Here is a 19,465-nt window from a genome sequence, read left to right as displayed (position 1 = left end):
TGCACTGCATGCTGTCGAAGCTCACAAGATGCCGTGACTCGGTGAAATTCAGAGACCCTTTTCGTCTTAATGGCAAGACAGAACCTCAGGTGCGCAGAAATCTCGAAAAGGGATGTATTAACACGAAGATGCAAATCGAAACTGAAATTGATCGAAGTTGTGCACCAGCAAAGATTACAAACCTCGTTCTCCGGACTCGAAATATAGAAAAGAAAGGAAAATGAACCAGACCTAACCTACCTGGTTCATTGGACGCAACGTTTCTTCTTCTTCAATGACTGGAAACAGGAGAAGACTCAACCGGTTCATGGCTGCCTTCTTCTTCGGTTGATGGTGGTAGGTTAAGATCTAACCTACACTCTCCGACCTTGTTCTTAGCATCGTTATCGTTGTTGTTGTTGTTGCTCTTACTAACTGCACTATTCAAGAAGTGAACTTTCTTGTGACCCCCGAGTCCTTGACCTGAATTGAACACTTTGTCGCAGAACGGGCACTTGAACAATCTCTGATCAGTTAAAGCTTTGGTTTTTGCACCACCATCGACCCCCTCCTTTTCGATATCCTCAAGCATTTTCATCCTCTTGTGGCTGTGGCTCGCCTTGTGCCCACCGTACGCTTGGTAAGATTTAAACACTTTGTTGCATGTCTCGCACCAGTACTTGGGGTGATGGGGATGATTCGCCTGCGTCGCGCTAAAGGACTCGTCATCATCGTCGTCGCCATCATCTTCGTTGTCCTTCTCGTCTTCCTCAGCCGATTCGTCCACCAGTTCTTGAACTACTTCCTTGCCCTTTCTGGTCCAGCTATCTCGCAGCAGCATCATAAGACACAGCGCGACATCTTCGACGGAAAAAGTCTCGGAGGCCGAACTCACCTGCTCCGACGTCTCGGCCCTCGCCGGCTTACAGCGCCGGCTCGATCTCCTCCCCTTCGGGTTCCTCTGCGACTCGGCTTCGCTCCCCTTGTCGGGGAGGGCAGGATCCGTGCTGGCGACGAAGGACGATTCGGAATTGGCACATGGGTCGTGAGGATGATAAAGCTTCAGCGATCCAGAGAAGTCTTTCAAGGCAACGTCCTTCCCATCCCGGTGCAGAGAAGACGAAGAGAGAGCTGGCGGTGGGGCCGACTCGGGCTGGACGTACGGCTGCCTGGGAGGGAGCGGGAGCTTGGCGAAGTGAGATCTCATATGGCCTCCCATGGCTTTGCCGTTGGCGAAGCGCCTGTTGCAGATCGTGCACACCCTGTTCTTCTCCATCCTTTCTTTCTTCGACAAAGACGACGAACGAGCAGGCGAAGATGGATGCGAAAGAGCGATGCAGTGTATGGAGAACTAGCAAGTGACGAAGAATGACTTCGAAGGAGGAGGGCTTTGGAAAAGCAGAAGGTCGAGGGCGAATGTGGTTAATTACTTGATGTCCTCATTCAGTGTCCTGGTGCTGTGGGCTGCGATCCTGGCCGTCGGATGCATTGCAGCAAGACCTTCTGTGCATGTTTGTGTGTATAAAGATCGTGTAAAGTTCAGCTGTGTATGAGATTGTGTGAACTAACACTACTAGGTTGGGCTTTATATAGGCTTTATGCAGTGTACAATAGACATCATGTTAGGCGCATTTAAGCTTTGGGAGATGAATCTGCCTCTGTTGGTAAGTAAATTTAAGTACTTGCTCGTTTGTTAATATGGAATCACTTGAAAATCTCATGCGAAATGGGCTGGATTGACTAGTCTAATTTGTTTGTTTGGCATTCATTCAAATGCCTAATCTCTTGAGATTTATCCCTTTTTAACTCTTGCCATGTAAAAGGATAAGAAGAATCGACGATGGTACATAGGTTACATGCCGCGTCAGTTTTATCTGAATTTGGATGATTTAGCTGGATGGACGCGTTAGGAAAGTAAAATCACATGTGGTCGCGATAAAGTAGTCAATGAATACGATGATTTGGAGCAACATCTTGTACGATTGTTGATGAATGTACGGCAGGTGCACGGGGCGCTAGTTGTGGTTATTTTACGTTATCAGTTATTGATTCGTACCGGTATTGTCCAGGCCCAAACTTTGTTGCACTTCCCAAACATAGCCCGAGGATTGTCTCACTTCATTGTAGAGAAATTATAAAAAAAAGTCTTAATTTTATTGTACGACGGCCAATTCAATAAAGAACTTTTTAATTTGATCACTTTAGTCATAAATCAGAAATCACTAATGTGGATGCCAACCTATTAGCAAATCATCAAAAGATTTGTGACTAAATTTGTTAAATAAAAAAGTTTATGATTGAATTGGTAATTGTATAATAGGTTTAGACTTTTTTTCTGTGTTAGATGTACTTGCTCCCTTCATTCCCTACATTCAAGAAATAAAGTGTGCACCCAAATGGGCTTGACTTTATTTGGCTCAATACTTGTAGAAGGAGTTGACAATAGCCAATCGGTTGACTAGAATGTTTTTTTTAAACCTTGAATATTGGTTTTAATCAGCTAGAGGTGGAATAAATTGCAATTTAGCAAAATCATATGGGTTGAATCGTAATTGCAAGATGAAGGAAATGCAAAACATAAATAAAAAGACAAATTTACCCTCTATCATTTTATTGCAATTTAAATTGGTGGTCCAAATTTTTTTATTAACCTTTTTTTAGTTTTTCTATATTTATAGAGGATTTACTTACCATAATTTAGAATTTCATATGATTAGTTGTTGTTTGTTATAGATTTTTCATGTATATCAAAGGCACTTTTTTCTATTGTTAGATACTGCTTCCATAAAAATTTATTTTGTCGAAAAGAGAAATTTTCAAGAAATCTAGTTCTTTTTTACGTTGGCGATCAAATTTATGGATAAATTATTAAGTAATTTATACTCTTATTATGGGTGAGATAATTCTATACGGAGCATGTAAAACGTAATATGAATATTTGAGAATGCGCTTTTCTTTGATACACTGAAAAAAACAAAGCATGTGAAATGTTTAATTACGATAATTGTTCTAAATAGAAAAAAGAGAAGGGTAGAGCCATCACTTTAAATCGCAACTGAAAATTCGAGGGCAGTTTTGTCTATTTAGTGTAAATAGTGTGGATGTAGTCGTGTAAAAGTAGAAATAGGGCGCCCATGAAAAAAAAAGAAAAAAGGAAAATCACGACGCTAAGCTCTTTGCGCCGAAGGAGTAGTAGTGCCCCTTTCCCGCCATTCGTCTTCTCGGCATCAGAAGCCAACGGCGACGGCGATCGGAACCCTCTCGGCCTCGCCGGCGACCGCAAGAGGCGACGATCGGCGTCCCCCCGGTCTCGGCGTCAGCGCTTCTCGTCGTCCTCATCGACGGCTCCGTGCTTTTTCTATGCACTCCTGCTGAAGGAAAAGGACCCTGAAGAGCTCCGATCCCCATGGGGGACGCGAGGGTTTTCCCCGAGCCTCCGGCGCGGCCCAAGGCGGGGACTATATCGAGGATCCGCTTGGAGAACTTCATGTGCCACAGCAGTCTCCAAATCGAGCTCGGCGAGTGGGTCAATTTCATCACCGGCCAGAACGGAAGTGAGTCGGTCCCTCCTCTCAAACCCGTCTCACGTCTGTTTCGTCTCGTCTCGTTCGCGAGCGCTGCGAGCTGGCGATCCGCTCCCGAACTAGAATTGGATTGCTCTATCTACCTGTATCGTCGAAGGGTTTTGTTATTGCAGCTTTCGAGATTGCGCGGGGTGTATTTTTACGCATGAATTCTGCTCTAATTTTATGATGAAGGGAATCGCCTGGTGCTTAATTAGTTTGAGGCTGATAAAGCTTCAGGAATTTTCAGTTTTTGTTAGGTGATGCGAGACTTGGTTTAGGCACGCATGAGTCGAGTTCAAGCTGTCAAGAACATGAGTAATTTTCAACTTTAAAGGATCATCTAACTTGTGAGCTACTGTTGCACTTGTTGCATCACAGGTGGGAAGAGTGCCATACTGACAGCTTTATGTGTTGCCTTTGGATGCCGAGCCAAAGGTACTCAAAGGGCTTCCACATTGAAGGATTTCATAAAAACCGGTTGCAGGTCTTGTGCTTTTCTCCTTGCCCCTCTGATTCTTGAATATGTTTATCAGAAACATTCTTTTACCACTATACTGCAAGTTGTCAGGTTTCTAAGACAAGTGCAGACACTCAATTGCATACTCTAATAGTTCTAACGTTGCTCTTTGTTACTTGTTGTTGTTGTTCTAGTTCGGCTGTCGTTCAAGTTGATTTGAAAAACCATGGAGAGGATGCTTTTAAGCCTGAATTATATGGAGATATCATTACAATAGAACGTCGGATATCTGAATCTACGGGCTCTATGGCATTGAAGGATTGCCAAGGTTTGGACTATATGCCTGTGTTATTTGGCTATACATATGAGATTTGTACCAAGGAAGTTCTTGTCTTTGATTTTAATGGCTGGTGACTTGTCTGAGAACCTGAAATTCGATCATCATTTTTAAACTTTTTGGTCTACACATAGTTCAATGGGCGATTCTAATATTCCTTCCAAGAGGGAAATAAGCTATTGATATAGCAGATGGATAGTAGAGCTGCATTTCAACATGCAAATTAAGAGTCCTACTGTCTATTCAGTGACGGAAATGTTCAAAGTTGTGCCCTTGGACCTTAATTCGTTTTGTCTTGGTGGCTGATGCTAAAAGTTCTGCTTGATTTTCTTCCTTACCGAGTCATCTTGCAGGAAGAAGGGTTGCTAGTCGGAAAGAGGAGCTTCGTGAACTCATCGAACACTTTAATGTGAGTTTTCTACCATATACTTAAATTGTGAGCCTCCGACAGTGGATGACAAAAATGGACGCTAAGAACATGTAAATCTAATTAAAGATAAACACGTGCGATGCCAATATTTAAATCCTTTGATCAGAAGGCTTCTGTGGTCCTTCTGTTACTTTCCGGCTTTCTTAAGTCATCAGTTACTTTTATCCATTTTTTTTCCAGTTGAAAAACGCCAGTACATTTACCATTAGAAAGATATGGGCACCCTAGTGTTTCAATGAAATTTTGCTGGATTTCTCTGCTTTTTAAATTATGATTTGATGGTGACAGGTGTACCCCTGAACTATCCTTTGAAGGTGGTTCCGAGGAGATTTTGTTTAACAAGGGTGTCAATCAATTATACGTAAAGTCCAAGACACGTTAATGAAATATATCCTTTTTTAGAGTTATTCTCAACATGTTAAGTGGTTTCATCTCTTGCACCAAGCCAATGATTTTATTTCAAGCACTTATAGGTCGTGGTTGCACGCTTGTTCAATGTGGTCTTGACCCATCGTGCTCCGGTGCGTGATCATGGAAGATTGGGAAAATCTAGTTATAGCGGTCCTATGTTGATGTGGCAGATACCTATTGGGTGTTTAAATGGTCCCATTAACATGAATAACCAATTATAGTTTGCCACATCATTTAATAAACCTATTTAGTAAATAAGTCTTAGTATCTCTAGCATACTCATATCTTATAAATCCAATTTTAAGATTTCCATTCATGACCTAAACCATACAAACCTACTAGAATTGCCAGCGAATCTATCACTTGACCTGTGAAACCTTTTATTGCCGTGAATCCATTGATTTCAAAATTTACATGTATCTCTATTGTGAATATAAAAGTTTTAGCTTTTCTTTGTTAATAACCCTGATGATTTAGGGTCCTCCCTCTCTCTCTCTCTCTCTCTCTCTCCCTCTTGCACGCACACACACACGCACATGCGGGTGCGCGAATATTCAGCACGACGCTGACTAAAGAAGCTGAGAGGAAATAATTGAAGTACAAATGCAATTGTGTGCTCGAAATTGGTTGGTTTGAGAAACAAGAAAAATCTCTTGATCTCTATCCAGGCTTTTGACTGCGTTGCTCTTTTCTAGTTCAGAATTATTGGGACTGCTGAGATATCTTAGAACATGTTTCATTTACCTTTCAGTTTTACCTCCTTCACAATTGCGCTCAGAAGCCATGCTTTTCTCATGCAGATTGATGTAGAAAATCCCTGTGTTATAATGAGTCAAGACAAGAGCAGAGAATTTCTGCATTCTGGAAATGCCAAAGACAAATTTAAGGTAAAAACTATGCGTCCTCTGTCTACAATTCTGTAAAGCTGCTTGACTAAGGGTATGCGTCTCAGTTCTTTTTCAAGGCCACACTACTTCAGCAAGTAAATGATCTTCTTCAAAATATCCGCGAACATTTGGATTCAGCAAAGTCCCTTATTGAGGAATTGGAGGCTACAATAGAACCAATAAAGAAGGAACTCAATGAGTTGGTTGACAAGATTAAAAATATGGAGCTCGTGGAAGAAATTTCTCAGCAGGTACAACAACTGAAGAAGAAACTTGCATGGGCATGGGTATATGATGTAGACAGGCAACTAAAGGAACAAAGTTCAAAGATTGAAAAGCTGAAAGCTCGCATACCTGCTTGCCAAGCTAAAATTGATGTGCAGCATGTAAGTTTTGACTTTCTTCTTGTTATTCATTCCCAACTAAAACAACAAAAGAAAAAAAAGAAAAAAATAGAGGAAGAAATTGATTGTTTGATACTGGCCAAACCCCATAGACAAGCAATGTCTGATACTTTAACAATGATAATTGTTTTCAGCTTCCGCTTATCAAAGTGCTTGGCAAACTAGCCCTTGGTTGGATGAATTGGGTTTGAGCGTCTAACAAATATACAAGATTACATTTTGTTGTGACAAAATCAATGAAATATTTTGTCTTTGCATTAATTTTCCCCATCCAGATTAATTGAACAGGAAGCAATCTATGTTGTGTTTGTGTTTTCACAGAATGTCCTGGAACGGTTGAGGGAATCTTTTACTGAGAAGAAAATGCAGATCGAGCATCTGATGACACAAACATCTGAAGTGAAGAAAAAGAAGAGTGAATTGCAGCAGTGTCTTTCCTTGGTATGATGATTGTTTCATACCTAGATACCTATGCTCTCAAGAACTGTTTTCTGTTGATGATTGGGTTGGTTTCTACTTCTTTTGTTAACATTAGATCCTTTAATCATCAATGACTGTCTAAGCTCAATGGTCCTCGCAAATGCTGGCTATGGCTGAATAAAAGTATTGCACCACTGGCCCTTTCTCAGAAAGAACAACTATCATCCCTTTCTGAATTTCATGAACAAGAAAAGTGAGATTGCTTGTGTACTTTCCAAATGAAGAGTCATTTTGACTTTGCATATGAATATAAATGTGCTAATCTGCTATTCTGCGGCTTGGAAGGTTATATTTCCTTAGTGGAGATTTGTTTTTTCCATAATTATCAGTTTCCTTAATCAATTTAAGTCATATCTATCTTTGTCAGTTTATATGTGTGTTACTCTCTTCTTTAATCTCTAGTGAATTTATAGTTTTTCTGTCCAAATGCATTGACATGTCTCTTGCAAATGACGGTTTGTTTACTTAGGCTAAAAGAGAGCGCCATGAGCTCCGCGAGGAGCATGGTCGCTTGACCAACCATATCCAAAAGTTGATCAAGCGTGTTCAGTCACTTCAAAAGCAAATTCAGGAGATGCAGGAGCAACAACTTCAGAGCACACAGGTTTGTTTCTGCTGTCCTTGACTTGTCTCATGGCTCTTTTGGTGAATGACGAGGAACAATACATGGATTTTTCATTTCATGTTGATGATCGTCTCTTTCAAAGATCCCATGCATGAATGATATGCTTTTCCCATTTCAAAAGAACTTCAAGGGTCTTTACTCTTGTCCACTATGAGAGAATGGTGGGAAGCTGGGGCTGCAAGGTTCTATGCATTTATATAGTTAATTAAGCAAACATCGTCTCATTTACCTCTTACTAGAACAATTATTTACACATGGCTAAACCCAATGCTCACGGAAAATGCCTAGTTCAATGGGTATTTAAGCCCAACCTGTCATCATCTTGAAAAAGCCTTGAACAGAAATTAGAGTTGTTTGAGGAAAGTATGCTTTTTATATAACGGTAAGACCCAAGAGAGGTCTTCCAGCATTAGTCTCACCTCCTCCTCTCTCTTCCTCCCCTTTAATCAGCAATTGTTCTTGTTTTCTTAGTTTGCTTGTTTATCATATTTACTCTTTTTTACTCCCCACTGACTGAACCTTGTGCCCACGTGGGCGGTACCATCGTGACAGTCTCTTCTTCTCTTTTTCCTTTTTGAAAGCTATTCTTAAAATAGCTTCAGTATCACGTTAGGGTAATTCTGCTAGAAAGTCTAACGATATTTGGGTAAAAATAACTATCTACTGGCCTATATAACAACCAGTTTAAAAGTCTTTATGTCTGTATCATATTTCTTCTTTTGTGTGTTTCTGCATGCTAATGCTGTAAGTTGGTCTGCTAGTTCATAATCAGTACAGGGGCATTGCATTTCCATTTGTTGAGATCAATGATGTTTCTGATGTTTCAGAATGAAGAATTTGAGCTAGAAGCAAATGTCAGGGAAATCCAATCTCAGATTGATGCGGTGATTTCAAAACTCGGAGGGTAGTTCTTTTTTATTTAGTGCAATTTTTTTATGAGGTGCATTAAATGGCACTTGTTCTGCTGGCAAGCATATCTTTTGCAGAATTATTTATGCCCACTTTATTCAATGAACAAATGTAGGTTCAATGAAGATGAAAGTGCCTTGTCAGACAAAATTCAAAGGGAAATGGATGATATACAAAAGATCACAAATGAGGTATGGAAGTATGCAGGGTAATTAGACATATCAACGAGAGATGATATAGTGCTGATCTCCCTCTGCTTTTTGTTGCATATCTATACTAAATATGTTGTTCAAGCTGCTGGTACAATCTTAAGTGATGCAGGACTATTTTATTTTGTGCTACTTCTTGACAGCACTGCTAAGTATCTTAATCCTTCTATTTGCTTTGATGTTGATTTTTTTCACAGTTGTCCAATAGGAGTTACAAATCTGCTAATGGAATAATTGTTACCAATACAGTTTATTGTACACTTCTCAAATTAATTTGACAATATAAGAATTGATCGTGCTTGTAGATTGAAGACCTTGAGAAGAAGCAGCGTGAGGTCTCTACTAACATCCGTGAACTCAGGCAACATAAAATCAATAAGGTGCTGGTTGCCAATTCCTTTCCTTGCCTTAGTTTCATTTTAGAGATCCTAAATTTTTTAGGATGAAGAAAGCAGTTATTTCTGTGCGCTCTTATTGCCCGCCATCATTTCTATGACAATCTCTTTTCTTCTTCTCACTTGAAAGGTTACGGCTTTTGGTGGAGAGAAGGTGATCCATCTTTTACGTGTTATTGAAAGACATCAGAGCAAGTTTGCAAGAGCACCAATTGGTCCCATTGGCTCACATTTGGTTAGTAGTGACCTGAAATAGTTTATGTGGCTCTTATGTGTAATGATCTATGTCACGTTCTCAAGTTCTCAAGAAAAGAGACATTATTGGATACAATAATTTGATTGCAGTTGTCCCAATCCTATGTGATTTTCTTCTCTGATAAAACGCTCCCTCTCTATGAGTCTTATGTGATATTGTGGATATTATTTTCTCTGAATTCTGCAGCAGTACTAGTGGTTGCCGTGAGCATCTTTGTTTATTGGTACTCCTCAGTAACTTGTTTTATTTTTTTGGCTTGGGGGGGGCGGGGGGGGGGGGGGGGTGTGAGAGAGAGAGATGTACACATACATGTATTACACCAGTCGCATGGCTTCACTTAAGTCTCATTTACTCCCAAAACGGGCAGCACATGTGCACCATGCCGTCACTCTGCCGTTTCCCTACCCCTTTCTTTGATTCTGGTGCTTTTGCTCTTTATCACTGAAGTAAATCCTTCAGGTGCTTGATATTTTACCGACAGATTAATCTATAAGATGTGACTTTGCTAGTAAAGAGAAGGATCTTGAGGCAACGCTTAACCATTTCCAATTAAGAAAATATCCATTTTCGGTGCTCTTGGTTGTGCATAGCACTAGAAAGACAGCCTTTGAAGCCGACAAAGTTTTTTTCTGTCGATGTTAACTAGTACCCCTGGGGCACTCGTTGAACAAAATCCTATAGATAATTCCTTTAATGCTTTTTCTCCCCAGTCTACTCTTATCACTTTTCCTGTTTGGAGCTAAGACATTTCATGCCTAATGTAGACTTTGATCCATGGTGGCCAATGGGCTCCAGCTGTTGAAAATTCCATCGGGAGGCTGCTCAATGCTTTTATTGTGACAAACCATAAAGATTCCCTTGTTTTGAGAGGATGTGCGAAGGATGCAAATTATAACAACCTTCAGATCATCATATATGACTTTTCAAGACCAAGGTAGATCCATAGATACTATCTGAACTCTTCTCTTAATCAACTTTTATCTTAATGTTTGACCATTTTTGTAGGTTGACTCTACCACATAACATGCTTCCGCAGACTGAGCACCCCACGACTTTTTCTGTTTTACGGTCAGACAGTGACACTGTGCTAAATGTCTTGGTGGATATGGTATGTTTTATGCAATGTCCCATGCAATTTTCATGAATTCGCTCTTTTGCTTCACGTTTATCAACATAGAGCTGTAATGCACATGCCCTCTGAATAAATATGTCCAGGGTTCTATTGAAAGGCACGTGCTTGTCAGAGATTATGACGAGGGGAAGAAAGTCGCTTTTGACCAAAATATCTCAAACCTGAAGGAGGTTTACACCCTTGATGGTTACAAAATGTTAGAGGCTAACAAGGCTTTTCTCTCTTTTCAATGCATGCGTTTGCTTTTCCTTTTTATTCGTGCTGTGTGAATGTGGTAGTAGAATTGTGGAAACTTACATATCCAGTCAATAAGTGACAGAACTAAAAGCATTTTTAGAGTCTCTTATTAAAAAAACTAACTGTTTGCAAATGACTACAAACTATAAAATTTTTCATTTGTTTCTAAGGGAAAAGCAAGATCAAATATACAATTATGATTTCACTGCAAATCTAGATTTATATCTTGATTGAAATAATTGTAAATTGAGGTTTATACTTTTTAGGATAGGAGATATACAATAAATGAATCCGTCCCTTCAAAATTCAACAAATTCAGAACAAAATTGAGGTAAACCTTAAAGAAAAAAATTGATTATAATGATTTAGAAGAGAAAGCAAGAATTGTGAGTGAAAAATAAATTGGAAATGGATATAATGAATAAGTGTTGGAAATTTATAAAGTGGCCGTCTTGCAATCTATTGAAGAGAATTTTTATCGTGTTGACTTAAAGGTTATTGCATATTAATAATCGGTATTTTCTATTTATATTTCATGATATTTCTCAATATTTTCATTGAAAATAGGACATTGTCCCACTAAATGCAAAAGAATATCATGTTTTGGAGAAGAATGAAATTTGAATAGAGAAATATTTTATACTGCAAAAAGAAAAATGAATTTGTTTAATTACAGACAAGAAACAGACAGTGGAGTTCAACCTAAACTTGTAGGACATAGGCATGGAGTTAAGTTGTTGAATTTTGTAGGACATAGGCATGGAGTTAAGTTGTTGGAGATAAGCTTGCCAGTCCCATATCAGAAGTTGTATTCTGATTTCCCTTAGGTTTTCTCGGGGGTCTGTCCAAACGACTCTTCCTCCAAACAAGAGAGCAAGGACAGGTCGTCTTTGTGGCTCATTTGATGATCAGATCGAAGATCTGCAAAGAGAGGCACAGAGAATGAAAGTACAATCTGATGAGGGTAGGAAGAGGAAAAGGGATGCAGAGTCTTCTGTCCATCATCTTCAGGATGATCTTCAGACTGTAAAGGTAAAAAGAGTTATCTGATGATGTGATGTATGCAAGGATGTGTGTGTCTCTACTTTGTTTTGTGACCCATTCTGTTTGTTGTGAACATTGCTTTTGTGTTTCTGCCTAGTATGCATTGTGCATGCAACAATCGGTGTTATGGAAGAGTTTGCGCAATTCTTTGGATCACCAAGCGTGGGTTGGGTTCCTATGTTGCCATTGGTTGAGATGTTTCTTGCCCTTTGTATTTTGAATAGAGATATCTTCCTTTTGTCCCAATTGGCCTGATGGACATTATCAAATTCATCATTAATTATCTGAGTAACGACATATTATTCATTCTCCTCCTTTGTTAACACTATATCCACTTAAGTCAGTGACTTCAAGCATTAGGGTGTGCTGATATTGATAATGATCAATTTCTTAGGGTGGCAAATTCTTGCTGATGAAACTTAACTCAGACTCCCTCCCTCCTCCCTTCTCCCTGTGGCTCTCTCTCTCTCTCTCTCTCTCTCTCTCTCTCTCTCGCTATATGTGTCTTGGCATATATGCATTTTCTATTTCTACTTGAATCCAGGCCACTGGGTCTCATTCTTTTTATTGCCTAATCTCATACAGGGGAACATATTTTATCTTCTGGTTTCAGGACATGCATCATTCACTATAGCTTTTTCGGCTTGTGTTGTCATTCGGCATTTTAGTGATCAGTGGGAAGAGGGTTTTTGAATTTTTTGAGGCTATATTTGTGGTCCAAAAAGGGGTTTTAGGTGGATGGTAGCTACTTTCTATTGCTATAAATACCCTTATAATGGCTATTTTCAAGAAATGAGTTAACTTCCCATCATATCTTACCTTCATGTTCCATTCTTTTTGCATGATCTCCTATATGCTTTGGATAGAGGAGGTGCAAAAGTGTGGAGAGGGATTTAGCATCTAAGAAGCTAGCTCTGGAAGATTTGAAGAAGACAAATGTTGTTGAATCTAGCCTATCAATGTCAGATGTTGATGAGCTGCATCAAGAAATTTCAGTTCGTTTTGCAAGCCCTTTTGTTTTGTAGTTTCATTCGAATTTACTATTATCTCATGTCATCTAACTAGCTTCTCCTATTAAATATGTTTTATTTGCTGGCCATTTAGAAAGTGCAAGATGAGATACAAGAAAATAAAACTCTGCTGGAGAAAATCAGTCTCAAAATGAGTGATGTGGACAAGAATGCTCACAATCTTAAACTAGCATTTGAGGAGTTATGTGGTACTGCTGCGAGTGCATTAACATTTCTATTTCGCCCTTATGAACACATAGTTGATGCTTGGAATTTATTTTGGAAACATAGAATCAGCAAAAGTGGAAATTGATGCTCTTGAAGATGCAGAGAGAGAGCTAATGAAGGTTGAAAGTACCATTAGCTCGGTGGAAGCGGTATGTCTGTCACCCTAAAGATAGTAATGTACTAGTGCTCAGTTCAATTCTATAACATCTATACACCGTCTTTTCTGACAGTATTATTTATTCATTTAAAGGAAAAGACCCATTATGAAGGTATCATGAGTACTAAAGTCCTCAGCGATATCCAAGTGGCAGAGGCACAGCATCGAGAGCTTGAACATAATCGTACGGTATGTAATGTCCCTCTCTGAGCTTTACATTCCATTCTGATGGAGCATTATATTGGGAAAGGCATCTAAATTTAATGAGGACTTAGTCTTGTTGAGTAAGGAATTCAAATAAAGCATGCTTTTCATTCTTTGTAGTTTGTGAGGTCTGTTTGCTGGATGCTTCTTGATAATTTGAAGGGCTTACAGAGTGCAGACTAAAAATATCAGCTGTGCTTAGTGACAAGTCCTAGCATCTCCTTGGTTCCATTGTTTCTTTCAGCCTGTAAATTTGTAAAGTTTTGCTGCTACAGTCAATCTGTCTCGTGTCATGCTTGTAATGTTTCTCAAATTTGGCCTCAGATATTATTCTTGCATGATTGGTTTTTGCTATTTGGCTAGTTCTAAATGTTTATCATGAGCTTGGTAATTTGCAGGAGAATTGCAAAAAAGCTTCCATTATATGTCAAGAGAGTGAAATTGAAGCTCTAGGAGGATGGGACGGAAGTACCCCAGAGCAGCTTAGCGCTCAACTGAACACACTTAAGCGAAGGCTTCAGCTTGAGAGCCAACAGTATGGATGCATATTCACAGTTTCACCTGAAGAGCAGCTAAGCTTTCAATATTGAATGACCTGTTTTCATGTTGGTTATTTGAGCAGATATTCTGAATCTATCGATGATCTCAAAATGTTACATGACAAAAAGCAGCGGAAAATTTCAAGGAAGCTGGAAACTTATACAGGTTTACGGGAAAGGCTGAATGTAAGTTTGTATTATATCCAACCTTTTACTGTTTAAAAGTTATGATTGCCAAGGTACGCTTGCGATGGACATATTCGAAAGTTCCCTGTAATCTAGCTTCGTTGTGATGGGTGTGAAGTGTGAACTGTACTGACTCAACTGCTCCATTGGATTTATTCCTTGCAGTGGCCAGAAATAGGAGAGATGCTACTCCTTTAGCTTTTATGCTGTTCAATCTTATTTGCCACATGTGGATTGAGTTTTCTAGGGGTCATAAAATAGCAGTTCTCTGAGATGTCTCGAATTTGTCTCTTTTGATTAGAATGTCAAATCCAAAAGCTTAACTAATTATTGAGAACGAGACAACTTCTTTAAAAGGTCTAGATAAAATCCTTTGGACAAACCATTTGGGATATTTTAATACCTAACCATCCAAACTGTTCCAGCACAAACTTATTTATCTTGTCCTTTTATCTTTTGAGTATTTTGGCAATTCTATTCATGTAATCCACGTCCGTACCTTCTTCCACCCTGCCATAGATGAAAACTTGAATGTTTGAATTTCATTGCAACAATGAGTGATAGACCTATTCTTTAAATAGACTGGACCCATGTCAACTCCCTTCACCACTAGTTTTGGCCTGAATGACTTTAGATATATATTACTCAGGGACTACAATGGCTATATCTTGGTGTTCTTTCATGTTTTTTATGGATAATGGAGATTGGAGGGTGTCACAGCGTGGATGAGTAAAATATCGTTGAAAATGTCATTATTCAAAAGAACATGCCAAATAGTTCGGTAAGTTTTGAAAGGACAAAGCCCCTTTTAATCACTGCTAGTTTGAGGAATTGATTCATATTTGCACTGTGATAGATAGGTAACATTGCAGTCATCTTTTTGCTGGGGCTATCAGTGCGTTTATGAGGCCCTTCTTCATCAATGGGGCAAAAAACTAGATTGATCAATTTTTCCTCAAGTACTTAGATATTCTGAAAAGTGGGCTTCAACGATATTCTCTAGTCGAGTTGAATATGGATGAATGTGCAATTCATTCCTCTTGCTTTTTCATGGCAATGAGCCAATTATTGCCAACATATCAGGGTATTGGTCACGGGGCAGTAATTAGTCAACAGTACAATGAATTAGCTGTATATATGTTCCTTAATATACGTGCACTCTCTTTATCTTCACTATGAGATATCATAACGGATGCGACAAAGTTGGATGGAAAGTTATAAGAAGTAAATTAAGGTGATATTGCTTGATGGTTTCTTTCATAGATACTCCTTTCAGGGGAGTCAAAGCCTGATGGGGTCTGAAAAATCATGAGAAGAAACAGACTCTTCTTAGGAAACAGCATGTGATCTGACATGCGACTTCAGTGTTGTAGTTGCCAAGTGAAGTTTGGGGGCACTATCCCCCTTGCCGTAAATTGCATTCTTAACCTGTTTATGCTCTTTTCACCTGCGATTTGAGTGAATTGACATGCTTCTAGACTTTTTTTTCACACATTTGCTGTCAAACAATCAATGGATCATCTCGATTCAGTCTTTTAAACTATCTAATTCATGCATGGCCATAACTTGACATTGCTGACTGCAAATGCTAGATCAGTTTTACTGCCTTTATTATCAGAATTACCAGTGCTCCATATGGTTTTTTGTAGGTTTGTTTGACCTCACTGTTGTCATCATACCACATGTTAGTGTACTTCTTCAGTTCATCCAAATAAAAAATTGCACCTTTTCTTATTGATCAACTGACTCTGGACTTGGAGAAACAACGTGCTGCCTGAGCGGAGGCACATCCAACTATCTATTTGTTTTTTCCTGCTGCTTTTACACCTTGTCAGTGTTGGCCCTACATAAATGTATCAGGGTCCTCACCAATGAATTCTGAATCTATATAATCACATCAAATTTCTCTTATGTTGTGACTCTTGAATATTTGACTTTCCCATCATATATTTGGTGCTTTAAATGCAATTTTTTCATCCGTGCATGCAAAATTAATGTTCTCGGATAGAACCCCTTCTTAAAATTATTGTCTACCAGGCTTGCGAAACAGCTCTCAAGTTGCGGTTGGACAAATTTCAAAGAAATGCAACCCTTTTAAAGCGACAACTGACTTGGCAGTATGAATATCTCTCTCTTAGCATTAAAGATATCTCTTAGCATTTAATTCAGTGATTCCTCTTAGAGAAGCTACACTAGTCAAACCACAACTTTGAGCCTGTCTCAATTAGTTTCTTATTATCAGATTTAATGCACATTTAGCAAAGAAAGGTATCAGTGGCCAGATTAAAGTCAGTTACGAAGAAAAGACCTTGTCAGTAGAGGTAAGCCATTTTGCATCAATTATTAATGTTATAAGTCTAAGTTGTGTTAATTGCTACTTGAGTGTGCCTCACACCTAGTTAGGTGGATAAACCAGAATTATGCTTGTATGCCTTCATCATTTTTACTCTCTTTATCAGGTCAGAATGCCCCAAGATGCATCAAGTACCACTGTCCGTGACACCAGAGGACTTTCAGGTCATATTTCTGTATTTGTCTTTTTATTGATAACTTCTCTATGTATTTACTATAAACCGACGAGAAACAGCAACTTGGCTGTTTTATGCATACCCCTGTTGGAGTCTAGTCTAATAAGCCTCAGAAGCTCTCTTTGGTTAAGACCACGTTAAAACATAACCTGTAATTGGAGTTGAATCATATCTACAAGCTATTTGCATTTTCGTCTGGGCCTGGGTTCTTCTGAGCATATAGCCACATGATTACTGTTATTACTGAGAGATAAACAAAAGAATATAGCAGAAATACTTTTGTGATATCTTCCTTTATGGGAATACTAAGAATTTTATGCTAAAAAAGTGAAAGGAGAGTAGTTCAGCCTCTTTATCATGCTGCTTTCAAACTCACGGTACATCAAGATGCTTGGCTGCGAGATTTTATGTCAGGAAGGTTTACTGATGAATAAGTGAATTGTTTGCGAATGGATCCCAAAGTATAAAGCCAATGTAGGGCATGCTCGGCGAACTTGTCTGTGCATGCATGTGGGCTCATCTGCATATGTGTGTACGTTCCTGTGTTTGGCTGCATGTGCATGTGGGCTTGCATGTCGGTTGGTTGGGCTGTTTGTCTGCGAGCATACAGATCCTGTGCATTGTCGGCTGCCTTCATTTTTGTATCTATCTTTAATCAGGTGGAGAACGATCTTTCTCGACACTATGCTTTGCACTGGCTCTTCATGAGATGACAGAGGCTCCATTTCGAGCAATGGATGAGTTTGATGTGTTCATGGTAAATTTGTATTCATTAATGTTGTCCGTGTGCTTTTGCATTTTCACATGGAAATTTCAGTTTTTTGACAGTTGAACAGCACTTGGTGGTATTTGGAAAATGATCGGTACACCCATCAATATCTTTCTGACGCGTGATGAGTATATTTTCAGGATGCAGTCAGTCGGAAAATCAGCTTGGACACTCTTGTTGATTTTGCATTAGCCCATGGGGCTCAGTGGATTTTCATTACACCTCATGATATTAGGTAACGATTCAACAATTAACACATTTTGTATAAGGTGGTACTTTGGGGATAAGGCCCTCATTTTAGGTTAGACTTGCATTGCTTACAAAAACAATGCTCGATCAGCATTTTGCTTGATGTTTCTGAGGGTGTGTACCCCTCTGGGTGGGACACTACATGGGAAAAAAAATTTCACGGAAATGCTACACAAAATATATTTCCTAGGCGTTAGAACATATTTTAGAGAGAAATTCTTTTCGCCCAGAACTGCTGCTGAGCTGTAAAACTATATCGAGAGTGACTTATGTCCAGGGAGAATCAGAAGCCAAGCGAAGAGATGAGTCGAAATGCCCCAGAATTCAAGTCTCAGTTATTCTTGTCTACTGCATATTTCCTGGTCGTGAAATAGTCTGAATGGCTCTCAAATGGGGTATAACCATGTCATTTTGAAGGCTGTCTTTTTTTTACTTCTGGAGAGATTGATGCAGTGTTGGAGCCTAAGAAACGCAAGACCAAAGAACCAACCCATGAGCAGTCGAAACAGTTTTTAAAACTCAGTCTTGGTAGTCCACGTGTGAGAAGTGGATGTGCTTTTCATTTAGTGGAAATGCATATGTTCAAACCAGTTTGACACAATACGAGGCATGCGATTATTTTTAAGTCGAAATGTAACTTGCGAAAAATGAAGCTTGTGATACGATATGCTTGCAATAAAGGACTTATTCTAAGTGACTCAATGTGAATTTGGTCTCAGGATAGGCCAAATCTGATTTTCTTTTTTGGGGCTTTTGATGCAGCATGGTAAAACATGGAGAGAAAATAAAGAAGCAGCAGATGGCAGCTCCTCGTTCTTGAATAGTGATACATAATTTCAGGTGTGTAAATTAAGATGGACCACTTGCATGCCTTCTTGGTTCTCATATTACGTTCTATTCAGAGAGTAACTACTCTTTGTGCTATTACAGGCTTACCGATGGACTTTATGCATCTTCAATTCAAGTTTGATTTTAAATAGATTCTAGAAGGCGACTTAGGAGTGAAGCACGGGCCATGAGCATGTTTTTGGAAGTAGCTAAGTTGCCTGAACGGGAAACACTAATACTCTGCAAATGGATTGTGAAGAACATAGCTGATTAAGGCATCTTTCCATGTCCATCTGCAGCATTCATAGCAAGGGTCAGTTAAGAGGGCTGGGCAGACTTTAGATGGAGAAATTGCTGTCTGGGTGTGATGTTCTGATTTGTGCTGTTCAACAGAAGTTCTCTAGCGCTTTTCTCGAGCGGAGTGGGAGATTTGGTCTCAGTTTTTGGTATATGTGATCTGAACTCTTCAATTGTTATTTATGAGACATTAGCTTCTTGGTTAAATATTCTTACGACCACACTCCATGTCTTGCGGTTCCATCTGAAAATGTACGACTTGTGATGCCGATCGCAAAGCACTTTGTCCTTCGCATGGGCACAGAACTGTTTCTGGACGACCCGGGTTAATATCAATAGATTAATAAATTAGATCCTTTCATGTACATGGAAGAGTTCTGACTTGGATGATCAGCGATGGTTTAGTCAGTGCCGTCTTATCCGTGTGAAAGCCTCTGCGATATGTAGGTAACTTGTGATTGACATGGCCCCAATCAAGGGCGAAGCGGTCGGGGGATATTTCATTCAACCTACCTTGGATAAAGGGTGAACGAGACAGAAATATCCGAATCGACTCGTCGAGTTAGGAGAAATTCCAGTGGAAATATTTACTTCGGGGTGAATTGAATTCACCCTATGATTCGGGTCGGATTGGAAATCGATGACACTTATGCGATTCGTACCTTTAGTTTTAGGGTAGGTCCATGGAAACACGTGACGTGATTAGATGATA

The 19,465-nt window shown here is 39.3% G+C and overlaps 2 protein-coding genes across 3 annotated transcripts; one reads left to right on the top strand and one right to left on the bottom strand.

Annotated features, from left to right (window-relative positions):
- Window positions 1–260: 260 nt before the first annotated feature.
- On the bottom strand, window positions 261–1,255 carry LOC115687559 (zinc finger protein ZAT9-like). Its single transcript, XM_030613171.2, has one exon. The coding sequence runs from the start codon at window positions 1,253–1,255 to the stop codon at window positions 272–274; it is 984 nt and encodes a 327-aa protein (XP_030469031.2). The 3' UTR covers window positions 261–271.
- Window positions 1,256–3,138: 1,883 nt separating this feature from the next.
- Window positions 3,139–19,118, top strand: LOC115687575 (structural maintenance of chromosomes protein 6B-like). 2 transcript variants are annotated; one of them, XM_030613198.2, is made up of 29 exons: window positions 3,139–3,533; window positions 3,924–4,029; window positions 4,197–4,330; window positions 4,693–4,748; window positions 5,981–6,067; window positions 6,133–6,453; window positions 6,793–6,912; window positions 7,421–7,555; window positions 8,404–8,480; window positions 8,601–8,676; window positions 9,000–9,074; window positions 9,220–9,324; window positions 10,110–10,279; window positions 10,351–10,453; window positions 10,561–10,673; window positions 11,542–11,746; window positions 12,625–12,753; window positions 12,863–12,977; window positions 13,060–13,145; window positions 13,247–13,342; window positions 13,756–13,892; window positions 13,980–14,082; window positions 16,120–16,199; window positions 16,325–16,403; window positions 16,542–16,599; window positions 17,270–17,367; window positions 17,520–17,614; window positions 18,391–18,468; window positions 18,609–19,118. In XM_030613198.2, exons 1-28 carry the CDS (start codon window positions 3,386–3,388, stop codon window positions 18,446–18,448), a joined length of 3,165 nt encoding a protein of 1,054 aa, XP_030469058.2. In that variant the 5' UTR covers window positions 3,139–3,385; the 3' UTR covers window positions 18,449–18,468; window positions 18,609–19,118. The 2 variants fall into 2 exon arrangements, with proteins under 2 accessions (XP_030469058.2, XP_030469059.2); XM_030613199.2 differs by having other exon boundaries at window positions 18,559–19,118.
- Window positions 19,119–19,465: the final 347 nt, after the last annotated feature.

The sequence above is a fragment of the Syzygium oleosum genome, unplaced genomic scaffold (assembly GCF_021117445.2).
Source record: "Syzygium oleosum isolate NSW1041296 unplaced genomic scaffold, Sole_v2.1 Sole_v2.25, whole genome shotgun sequence".
Taxonomy (NCBI): Eukaryota; Viridiplantae; Streptophyta; class Magnoliopsida; order Myrtales; family Myrtaceae; genus Syzygium; species Syzygium oleosum.
This window is presented reverse-complemented; position numbering and strand designations above follow the sequence as displayed.